Source organism: Pundamilia nyererei, unplaced genomic scaffold (genome assembly GCF_000239375.1).
Source record: "Pundamilia nyererei isolate P.nyererei 1_Seehausen unplaced genomic scaffold, PunNye1.0 scaffold00034, whole genome shotgun sequence".
Lineage (NCBI taxonomy): Eukaryota > Metazoa > Chordata > Actinopteri > Cichliformes > Cichlidae > Pundamilia > Pundamilia nyererei.
Window position 1 is genome coordinate 3,178,767 of NW_005187435.1, and position 11,893 is coordinate 3,190,659.

General features: G+C 38.2%; 2 protein-coding genes across 2 annotated transcripts; both read left to right on the forward strand.

Annotated features, from left to right (window-relative positions):
- On the forward strand, positions 1-4,103 carry csrp1b (cysteine and glycine-rich protein 1b). Its single transcript, XM_005729775.2, has 6 exons — positions 1-91; positions 938-1,047; positions 1,497-1,665; positions 1,906-2,035; positions 2,129-2,222; positions 3,065-4,103. Exons 2-6 carry the CDS (start codon positions 939-941, stop codon positions 3,139-3,141), a joined length of 579 nt encoding a protein of 192 aa, XP_005729832.1. The 5' UTR covers positions 1-91; position 938; the 3' UTR covers positions 3,142-4,103.
- Positions 4,104-7,330: 3,227 nt separating this feature from the next.
- LOC102201587 (troponin I, slow skeletal muscle-like) lies at positions 7,331-10,431 on the forward strand. The gene is made up of 8 exons (XM_005729776.1): positions 7,331-7,420; positions 8,652-8,684; positions 8,869-8,875; positions 8,995-9,036; positions 9,128-9,259; positions 9,391-9,480; positions 9,642-9,818; positions 10,026-10,431. The coding sequence occupies exons 2-8, from the start codon at positions 8,671-8,673 to the stop codon at positions 10,128-10,130; spliced, it is 567 nt and encodes a 188-aa protein (XP_005729833.1). The 5' UTR covers positions 7,331-7,420; positions 8,652-8,670; the 3' UTR covers positions 10,131-10,431.
- Positions 10,432-11,893: the final 1,462 nt, after the last annotated feature.

The window sequence follows — 11,893 nt, forward strand, 5'->3', positions numbered from 1 at the left end:
TTCTCTGCTAACAAGTGTCTCTTCTCAGCTCAGCTGTCTCACAGTTTCATCAAACACCCACTGAGAGGAGCGTCGTTTTGACTTGTTACGGGTAAGATAAATCTGAATAATTTTTTATATCTCAGCACTTAATCATACAATTTCACGCTGCAGCACAAATTTGTCTTTACTTTGTGCAAGCAATAAATGCACGATGGAAGTTTTACTTGAAATTGAAATGTTTGGGGTTTTTTTGTTTTTTAAATTGGGAGTAAATATAATAACGTAAAAGAAGCACTGTAGACATACAATTTAGAAATAGTCAAGAGGCTTTTCCTGAGCATCAGTAGCACTGGCATCCAATAAGAAATAACTGCTGTTTAATATCTAAAAATACCTTCAAACAAACTTTCATTTTTTGAGACAATTTTATGTGTGATTAGAAATAATTAACTATACATAAAAAAAAACAATGTTGGATCATCAAAAGTTGTTAACAATGTTGTTGTGACTACAAAACAAATTAAAAGTAGATTATTTGATTTCTGTGTATGACAGCACGAGCCAGGCATATTTGAAATGCTACATAGTGTGTTTGCCATTAAAATGCTTTGAATTTTTGAAACCCAGAGCGATATTGATGTGGTGTTTATACAGAGCCTCACGTCATTTTATCTGAGTAAGCTAGTTTAGTGCTATCTAAAAAATGCAAGATACTTTGCATTTTACAATAAGGTCTGAACAGCCCTTCTGTTATCCACTCAACCCAGCAGGCTTAAACTGGAAAACAGAAGAAAGAGCAATATATCAGAAAACTGGTGCTTCTCCTTTTATAGGAATTGTTGTATCTAGCCTCAAGTGCTGCAGAAGGCCTCTGTCTACTGACCAAGAATGATCTGAACATTATATATACAATGGATGAGAAATATACATAAGCAGCTCTCCTGTGTGTTTGCAGAATGCCTTTAGGGGGAGGAAATAAGTGTGGCTGCTGCCAGAAACCTGTCTACTTTGCTGAGGAAGTGCAGTGTGAGGGAAAGAGCTGGCATAAATCCTGTTTTCTGTGCAGTAAGTATTGAGAACTTAAGGTAATCCGAATCATTTGATCAACAACTTCTTTAAATCATAAGAAGTGCCCGGCGGGAATGCAGAGTATTTGGCATCACAGGAGTAAAGTGAGCATCCACAGCTTTTCACTAAGACATCTCAGTCCTTATTTGGATCCACTGCAAACATGTGACAAATACTTGGGCTTCCTTTTATGGCGAAGGAAGGTACACACACTCAGTCTCAAACACTGAGCAGTATTTATCTGAGACTGCCACTGTGGTTTACACCATTCCCTTCTGTCACACAGACTTTGTGGGTATGGCACAGCTAAACATCTGTTTTTAAAAAAATGGCAGCTTGTGGTGGGTGACTGCTTTTGAAAGATAAGCTCGTGCTGTAGATGCTTGAGAACTAACGAAAGAAAACTATGTGTATATTTGTTTTTCTCCCTTTATCTCCGTTTTAAGTGGTGTGTAAGAAAAACTTGGACAGCACAACTGTGGCTGTTCATGTGGATGAGATCTACTGCAAATCCTGCTATGGCAAGAAATATGGGCCAAAAGGCTATGGCTATGGAGGTGGAGCTGGCACGCTGAGTATGGATACGGGAGAGGGTCTTGGAATCAAGCCTGAAGTGTGAGAAAAACATCACTTCCTCCTTTCTTTAACTGCTGAAACATTCAGATATATAAGAAAGAACTCTATAATCAAAACAAAGACTAATATTTTATTTGTGTTTGATTTACCACACGATATAATAAAACACACCAAACCTCTTCAGGTTCTGTATTTAAAGCTTAAATGACAGATGAGTACGAGGAAAGAAATACATTGAAATTCTTTTTCTTAATTCCCCCCCCCCTCCCCTAATGGCAGACAAGCTCCTCATCGCCCTACAAATAACCCCAACTCCTCCAAGTTTGCCCAGAAAGCAGGAGGCTCAGACGTGTGTCCACGCTGTGGGAAAACAGTGTATGCAGCAGAGAAGGTTATTGGGGGAGGCAATGTAAGAAAGAGAAAAGCTGCAGTCGCAATGTGCAGTCCTGTTTCAAAATAAAAGTAGATGACGATTTAAAACATTTCTTCCATGTCTCTTCAGTCATGGCATAAGAGCTGTTTTCGCTGTGCCAAATGTGGAAAAGGACTGGAGTCCACAACCCTTGCTGATAGAGATGGGGAGATCTACTGTAAAGGTTTGTGTATAAAAGTATTATATAAAAGACAAAAATATCCCCTGGTTCACACTGATTAAATATAGAAAATGTCATTTTTATCTTGTGTAATAAGTGTATAGTACATTTATATTATATTACCATATTTCAATTACCAAATAAAGACATAAACTGACATGTCAGTTTATAACTGACAAAATAATAAAGCATATTAAACACTTCCCATCTCTCTGTTCAAAGTCACTAAACCAAGTAAAAAGACAAAATAACATTGAAAATCACTATGATATCTCTGGTATGTTTGAGTTGAACTGCATGTCCACTGCCAAATTACTTGAGACAGATGCTCAAATGGCAGCAGCTCTGACACATTGACCAAGATTTCATTAAATTTATGCATTCATTTTTTTTTTTTTATTTTTATTTTTAATTAACACCAATTCTAATGACAGGCCTCATTGATTTTATGACTGTAAGGCCAATCCAATATTCAATGATCAATGAGGCCAATCCAACACTTTGTGCGATATTCATTAATAACAGGAACATTTCAGTAGGCAATTAAGAATATGTTTTCCCACACATTCCTTCCGTCTTCCATCAGAAAGCACTAACACGTTTATGCATTGCAAAATGGTCCACTATAGGCCTTTCTCAGTTCTAAGATCTAAAAAAAACTTCTAAGTGCATTCGTAGTAAACCCTTGACAAACAGCAATAAAATTATAATTTCCCGGGATATAGTTAATATTTTATATGCTTAAATGTTGATATCCTTATCAAGCTCATAATTCCAGCATTAGTTCTATATTCTATACACAAATTATGCACAGGATTTCTCATTCATTTTAATTTCCTTTACAGGTTGCTATGCAAAGAACTTTGGTCCAAAGGGTTTTGGCTTTGGTCAGGGTGCAGGCGCTCTTGCTCATTCCCAGTAAAGCCTGAAGCCTTAGCTCACCTGGGACTGACATCTGGTGGGCTCCGATATCACAGCTTCTGGGATCTCTCAGTCAACATGAAGCTTATTTCACTCTGCCCTTTCACTTTAGCTACAGGCAATGAAAAATGAAAGAAGCACACATCAGCAGCTCTTTGAAAATATTCACCAAGCAAAGTCTGCTCCTTACTTGATGTTGCATTAGACTCCAGTGTATACAACCCCAAGTCCAAAAAAGTTGGGATGTGTACGTGTTATAAATAAAGATGGACAGAAGTGATTTGCAAATCTCATAAATCTATATTTTATTCACAATGGAACACAGAAAAGGCATTACATGCTTAAAATGAAGTATTTTACTTTTTCATTTTGAATTTGCTGGCAGCAGCATCTTTCAAATAATTTGGGATCACGACAGCAAAGGAAGTGCAAACGTAAGACTAAAAAACACAAAGCAGTAAGAACAGAAATTCAACAATCTGGAAAACACTGCATCCACAAATTGATGATCAGCATTCTGAAATTTTACCAGAAAGTAATATACCATCATCAAAAGATTGAGAGAATCTGAAGAAATCTGTGTCCAAGGGACAAAAATGAAAATCAGTACTGGAATCATGTGATCATCAGTAAACTCATCGGGACGACATTAAAAACATAACGGTCATAGATATCGCCTGCATGTACTCAGGAACACCTCTAGAAACCATCGTCTCTCAACACAGTTCACTGTGTCATCCACAAATGCAGGTTAAACCTCTATTATTAGTGCAAATACAGAGTTTACAGAAACAAGTTCCAGACTTGTATGGACCGTTAAAGGAAGACGAGTTGGTACACCGTGGTAAACACGGCCCTGTCACAACTTGCTTGGGACAAGGCTGTGACATGTTTTTGCTGTCAGATTCAAAATGACCACATTTTATTTTAAATTTGTACATTTTCTCAGTTTACACATTTGCTATGTTTTTTATTTTCTGTTGTGAATAAAATGTGAGTTTGAGATTTGCAAATCATTGCATTCTATTTACCTGATTACATTTGCTACATTGACATAAGTGTAGCAAACACATCAACAAATGTTACACTGACATCTAATTCTACTTTAGTAGAAACACAAAGTGTGCACTCACTGAGTAGTTAACAATTTGGCTTAAACAGCACTAGAACATGTACACAAAAGCAACTTGGCTTATCGAGTGCTAAATTTAAATAACATCTAAAAACAATAGACAACAAGAACAAAAGAAGAAATTATACACTGACAACTGTGAGAAAACAGTCTTAAATCATGCCTCAGTTACATTGGTGCTGAAGCTTTTCTTACTGCCGAATGTTATAATTAATATCTTAAGAAATGCATTTTTTGCTCTAACACAAAATAAATTTAATGGCAAAAGCAAACAGTAAGTTTTGAAAGTTTTCCTTACTTGTCGTAGTGCAAAGTTTTTCATTGTTGTTTTTTTATCTGCTACTCAGATCTGATTAAATCAGCATGCATGTTTATGTGATCTCAAGTGTGCCTGACAATCTTTCTAAATGATCATCTAACTTAACAACATGCCAGTTGTTGTGGTGAACAACAGAGCCATAGTATTCAGCCCCATCTCTGGCTGCACCGAGGAGTTGGCACACTGGCCAAAGCGCTATGCAGCTGTGGTGGTGGTATTTGTACCACCACCACAGATGTGTGAGTCACATCGGCAACAAAACTACAGCAGAAAGTCACGCAAACATCAAGTGTTACAGGGAAAAGCGCAACTCTTTCATTTTGTTGATATGCTTACATAAATATGCACTAGTCACCAGAATGTTATGGCTAATATTGTGTAGGCGATCCAGTTGCAGCTGGGGGTTTCCTGTGGTGTCTGCTATGGACTGAACTTATTCTCTCCTTCATTCTTTCTTGGCAGTCTGGTGGCAGTTGCAGTCCTGTTTCTTAAAACCAGTGTTTTGTTATGTGTTGTTTGGGAGTGCCATTGCCGTAGGGATTTGTGCCATTTTGGAACAATGTTTATGTGGGTGGTAACATACAGATAAGAGTCAGTACTCAAGCTTTTTGAATCGACAGCATTATCAATCACACATCCCTCATCTGTGATTTTAATGGTGCAGCAGTTTGTGTTAAATAGGAAAACCCCACAGATCCCCTTAAGCCAGTTTCTGTAGAAAGCAACAGAGTAGCACTCCATCACAATAAGATGCATTTTTCAATTATCAATAGGTCTGTCTTTAAATTTCTCCATATATTGACGTAATGTTGGTGTACTTGTTATACACTACCGTATCACATTAAAAATCCAAGAGCAAAGAAGGGAATATGCCATCATGTGACCACTCAGTGACAGGCCACTCAGTTCTATGTCATATCAGACTTTACAGAACAAGTACTGGCACTACAGTTTATCCACATACACAGTAATAAAACCTGAATCATTCGGTTGACATTTTAAAGTTTTTTGTCTTAGAAAAACAAACAAACAAACAAACAAACAAAAAAACAACCCAGAAAACACCCAGAGACTAGTGCAATGTACACCACATAATCCCTTTTCATCTGTATTTATCCTTCCTGCTTCCTGGAAACAGTGCTACAAACACTCACAGGACTGCCGATTCTGCCATATATGCTGTGGAATCAGAATCAGCTGCCATGAGCTAGGAGGGCAACTCAAATCAGATGCAGGGATTGAGTCCTGACTTAGTGAGAGCAAAAGATTATTTCCTGCATAGTCCATTTCACATCCTTGCTTCAAAAATAATAAATAAATAATAATAAAACACAGCTTGAATTATAACTGAAAGAGTGCAAACACATTGTACTCTTGCTATAGTTTTGAAAAACTAAATGTTTTCCCAGCTTTCAGTCATCACTGGGTGACAGGCCTGGGCTGTCCCAAGTCCCAGTCTTGCCTTTTGATCTGCCCCTTTATAAAAGCAACACATCAAACAAATACAACCATCAATTTAAGAGTCTTCTGATTAAAGATGACTGTTTGTGTCCCATACTTGACAGAGCTTCAACATAGTTACTTTGTCAAATAACTGTTTGTGTTCCAGCAGTCAGGATGTCCACTGGACAGGCACGTAGCCATTTGACTGACTATACTGCAAACTCATGGCAACCACCCTCTATCCTTTCTGGCTGCTGCAGTTTCTGATATTGACAGCATCTATGGAAACAATATAGTGCCCCACTTCTGGTCACATGCGACCAACAGGTGGTGCCCGTTATCCAGCAGATCTAGGCTTTAGCAAATTTACAGCCACATGTTTTAGGCTCTGTGGATGGTTATATCTGGCTGTCTGTGTGAACTCTAGATCAAAGCTGCTGTATCAAATCAGGACTTTGTTAGGCTATTATGTACATGACTGACTTTCAAATTGGACTTTCATGTTTGTTGTACTAAGTGGAGAGCATGTCAGTAACACAAACATCGCCCAGACACAAATAATTTCATGGATTACTTTAAGGACTTACTGTCCTTGTGAGTGTGAACTAAGCACACAAATGTGTGTTCACAAAGACAGCCATATTCATCTGTGTTTTTATTTTGCTTGGAGCACACAAACCCCCAAATGCAAAGCATGCACACAATTGCAGACCGAGACCCAGTATCAAAGAGTGGCAGCATCACACGGTGTTGCAATTTGTCTATGTTTAGTTGTGAGGCCGTGGCCAAATGAACACTGGAAACTGCATTCCTGTCTTAAAACCAAGGGCTTAATGTTGTCTGCAGCCATTATCCTTATCAGACCAATGGGGCCCTTCAGTCTCAAAGGGGACATGGCAAGTCTCCAGTATCTCTTTCAACAGCCACAGAAAACCTCAGAAAATCATCTGTACTAACAAGACAGACTGTAGGCTGCTTTATAGTTGATTTAACTGAGGTGATGAGGAGGTATACACAAAACTCTGACCAAATGTCAGAAGAAAACAATAACTGATCCCGCCTAGAATTTTAAATAATTTACTTTTGTAAAAACAGACTAAAGATGAAAAATTTATTCAGAATGATGTTGTTTATGCCACTTTGCCACACATTAAAGTTCACACATATTATTATGAAGAATAGAAAAGCGGTGATCTGTCAACACAACACAAGCAGCACAGGCACGATTATCTTGAGACCACCCCCTCTTATGGTGTGTGTGTGTTTTTCTATTTAAGTCTTATTGTGATAGAGAGGAGGGCCAAAAGGGAGCTGGAGATAAATGTTTCACTGTTCTTCTCTCCATCACTTCGTCTTTGTCTGCATCCACAACATCAGCAAAGAAAGGTAATGGCATAGTCTTCCTGCTACACCGAATACTAGCCAGTGTAGTTTACCCTGTTCTTTTTCACTTTGTAATATATTAATTTTCAATATATAATTTTATTACCAATATATAAACTGCTGGTATTTAAGAAAAGATCAAATAATTTTTTTTTTTCCAGATAATACTTTGGTCTATTTCAGCAAATAGCAAAAAGTAATAATAATTTTTTTTTTTTAAAAGACATGTATTACAGGTTACCTGAACCGAAGGTGACAACTCCTTTTTTTGGTTGAGTTTGATCAGTAGTCTGACATTCAAAGATTTAAAGTTCAATTACCTACAGGAAGAAAAGCAAATCATGATAGTTCTTTTCTTGTGCAAGAATTTAAAATTGTTTTTCATAAACCATAAAAATAACAAATATGTCTAACAGTAAATAACCTGAATAGCAGGAAATGTATTGCTCTTTTTAAAGCATTACAACAAAGCACTCCCAGTTGTTGATCTGCTAACACTGTTCAGTAGCTCAATAGAAACCTGTAATCCACAACTAGATTCAGTTCACTCCCTTAAGCAAGAAAAGGCCAAACTGCTTACTTCAAGACAATAAATTATGAAGGGTGTCTGCTTGTTTTGTCTAATGTGGCTATAAGCTAAATATCTGCATGGCTATAAATTAAAACAACAAAGTACTGTAACACAATATGTTACACCATCGATGGAGAAAAAAAAGAATATATGTGTCATATAACTCGGTGAACATCAGTCATGCAGTTTAAGTCTGGGATGTTCTAAGATTTATAGAGCCAGTCTATATTTGTGTCTTGATGCTACAAAGCAGTGAGGGGGAAAGTGGGAAATAAATGCTATCAGGAGTGGCTGCCATGTCGAGGGCCTGGCATGCTTTTCCATGTCTGCCATCACTTCCCTTTCAGTGTTATCAGCACTGAGAGGCAACTAGATGATTTTATCCAGGAGGCTCAATGAGCACAAAGTAACAATGTCTGATAAATTTAATTAAAAAAAAAAAAAACAACCTTGCTAGATAAAGTAAAGTTTTGTCATCCGTTATCAATTTCATGAATAACTGACCTCACTTGTCGTAAAGAATCTGGTATAACAGGCCTTGGGATATCTCTAATGTATACTTTAAGTCTTTTAACACTATACCATTGACTCACCCATTGTGTCTTTCAGTGCTTCCCACTGTCAAGCACTTCAAAAACAAAAGGTTTTATTTTTGTCTTCCAGGGGGAATTGAATAGTCAAGATGCCTGAGAAAGCGTAAGTATATTGAGTTTCTATTATTATTTTAATTGCCGATTGAGAGGATCATTTACAAACAGTAAATAGAATTTCCGTAGAAATATAATTTAAACATGGCAGGAGCAGTCAAGAATTACAATGACTTGAATTTCCTGTCATCAATAATAAAGCACTAATGTTGGCCTTCTGTTTCAACCAACAGACCAGAGGTAAGACTGAACTAAATATATTTACACTTATTAATGCTTCAAAAACAGCCACTTCAATCAGCATTACTGTAGACTAATAAAATGTCACAATATGATTAAAGAAACTGTGCTTTTTGCAGAGGAAATCTAAAATCTCAGCCTCTCGCAAGCTCATGCTGAAGGTGAGTAATCTGCAGCATTTGGCCACACAATAATATCTCACTCAAAAGGATCGATCAAATAATTACATTTACTTGGTGTCTCGTGTTTCAGAGCTTGATGGTAGCCAAGGCCAAGGAGGAACTGGAGCAGGAGATTGTAGAAAAAGACGAGCAAAAGGCAAAGTTTCTGGAGGAAAAAGCTCCTCCAATACGGACCGGTGGCCTCTCCTTAGCAGAGCTACGGGTACCATTTAACATTCATCATCATTTTGTTGCCACCCACAGACTAAAGTTACATGTGGTTACAGAAATTACACTGTCAAGAACTCAGCTATTCATCTCAGGACATTACAGGGAAATGATCTAACTTTGCAGATATTATGTGAGGAGCTGCATGCCAGAATAGATGTGGTGGACGAGGAGCGCTATGATATTGAAGCCAAGGTCTTGCATAACACCAGAGAGGTAAAAAACACAACTGTAGCAAAACTAAAAAAAAAAAAAAACTAAAATAAATGTATATATCAACATCAAATAGATACATATATATCTGTATGTCACTTTATAATATCTTATTTTGGCTTCAGATAAAAGGTAAGGGGTTTATGTCAAATTATCACCTCTAGATCAAAGACCTGAACATCAAGGTATTGGACTTGCGAGGGAAGTTCAAGAGACCTAACCTGAGAAGGGTGAGGGTCTCTGCTGATGCCATCCTGCGCTCCCTACTGGGCTCTAAACACAAGGTCTCTTTGGATCTGCGAGCTAACCTAAAATCCGTCAAAAAGGAGGACACAGAAAAGGTGAAGTCATGAGAAAGAAAAGTAAAATATACAGACACAGCTACTGACAGGAGATGCTTTGGGCAAAAAAAGAAATTAATACAGATATCATTTACTCCCCTTGTGCACAAGATGTGCACATCAGGTCTTCTGCTGATGTTCTCGCCAAGTATGAGTGGCAAACTGTGAAAAATCATATCTCTCATATGTATTCTGTGTGTGCTGCAGGAGAAGACAGCGGAGGTGAGTGACTGGAGGAAGAATGTGGAGGCCATGTCAGGCATGGAGGGCCGCAAGAAAATGTTTGATGCTGCAAAAGGCCAAAACCAGTAAAACAGCTGGCGAACAAACAGCTGGCGAACAAACAGCTGGCGAACAAACAGCTGGCGAACAAACAGCTGGCGAACAAACAGCTGGCGAACAAACAGCTGGCTAACAAACAGCTGGCTAACAAACAGCTGGCTAACAAACAGCTGGCTAACAAACAGCTGGCTTTCATCTAATCACCATCACTTGCATACCAAAGATTTCTGAGCACAAAGCATAAGGGATGCTTGGTGACTTCACATATTCAAGTCGTTTAAATACTCAGTATCTTTCCTCAACACTGAAATAAACACAGCATCTCTATTCTCATCGTCCCTGAGTCATCTTGTTTCGAAGAAGTGTTCAGTGATTTCTCTGTTTCTTGTTTATTTGTGTAAGACACAGAAGCATATCCTTTGTAATAAAATAGCCTAAATGAAACTTTACTTCAAAAGCACACAGATTCAGTTCTGTACAGCTGCACACGCAAAACAAAATTACCTGCCAAGAGATAAACGTGCTCAACAGTACAGCAACTGGAAATTTGCAGGCTAAGGAAGCATACAAAGTGCACATACTTACTGTAAGTTTGGTAAGTGAACCAGCAAAGAATAAACCCTGCGGGAAGAATCAGTCTGCCATGAAGACTCCAGGACAGGAAACTCCAGTTTTAGCTCACTCGAGGATGAAAAACAGAGAAGAATCACAGAAGCAATGGGAAAAACACCACGGTCTTAAAAACGCATCTGTCCAACATGACTGGACTTTTTGTGGACGATGAAAACGCCACACGAACCTGGAACTGGAGCTAAACACTGGGCTGGGGACTAGTAGTTTAAATAGACCGCGTCATTGCAGTCTGCGCATGCTCCGTGTAGCCAAAAAGAAGAAGAAAAAAAGAAAACCACCGCCGTTTATTGAGCAGTGAATTTTGCACATGTCCCTGCATAGGTCAATAGACTAGACACCACGTTGTCATTTGCCGACACTAGCCAAGTGTGCTTGTAAGTTCTGGGACCACACCCATCTCTGAAAATATGTTTATCGACTCGATGTGAAATATATGACGACGTGGATGACTGAGAACCTTCACAGACGAAATACCTTTTTCACGGTATTGCAAATTTCCGTTTAGTCTTGGACAACTTCTAACAAAAATGCCCACCAAGCAAGTTTTCACAAGTCAGAAGAATATAGTCTCCTTTCAGTCTCACTTCTCTCAGAAAGAAGGAATATGTTTCCAAAATGAAAAGCAGAGAAAATTGTTTTCCCCTGCATGCATCAGGAAAAGAAAAGGGGGGTTCATGTGGGTTGTAACCCTCAGGTAATAGGCCTACTTAAAACAGCTGAAGTTGTTGTTGACCCAACCTGTGCACGGAACCTTTCACCTGTAACCTCTTAACCATCATTTTCATGTGAGCTGGTGCACTGAGTGGTGACCAGTGTGTGACAGTCACTTTTCTTTCTTTATATTTAGATGCTTGTATGTGCCCGAGGCTGTTGATGGGTCTGTATGCAATGATGGGCGTAGCTGCGGGAAGTTTGTTTTTTTTGTTGATGAGTGAGTATAGGGGTGGGATTTAATAAGTTCTTCGTCCCACTCCTTTTTCAGGCAATTTTTGTTTTTTTGTTTTGTGCATTTTATGTTCAATATAGGTATTTGTTGTGCCTGAAAATAAACAAATAAATGAATGAATGAATGAATGAATGAATATTTCCGACATATAAAGAAACATAATAAACGGTAGTTTCTGCTATTGGATTGGATCTAATAAGGAGGGAAGTTTGGT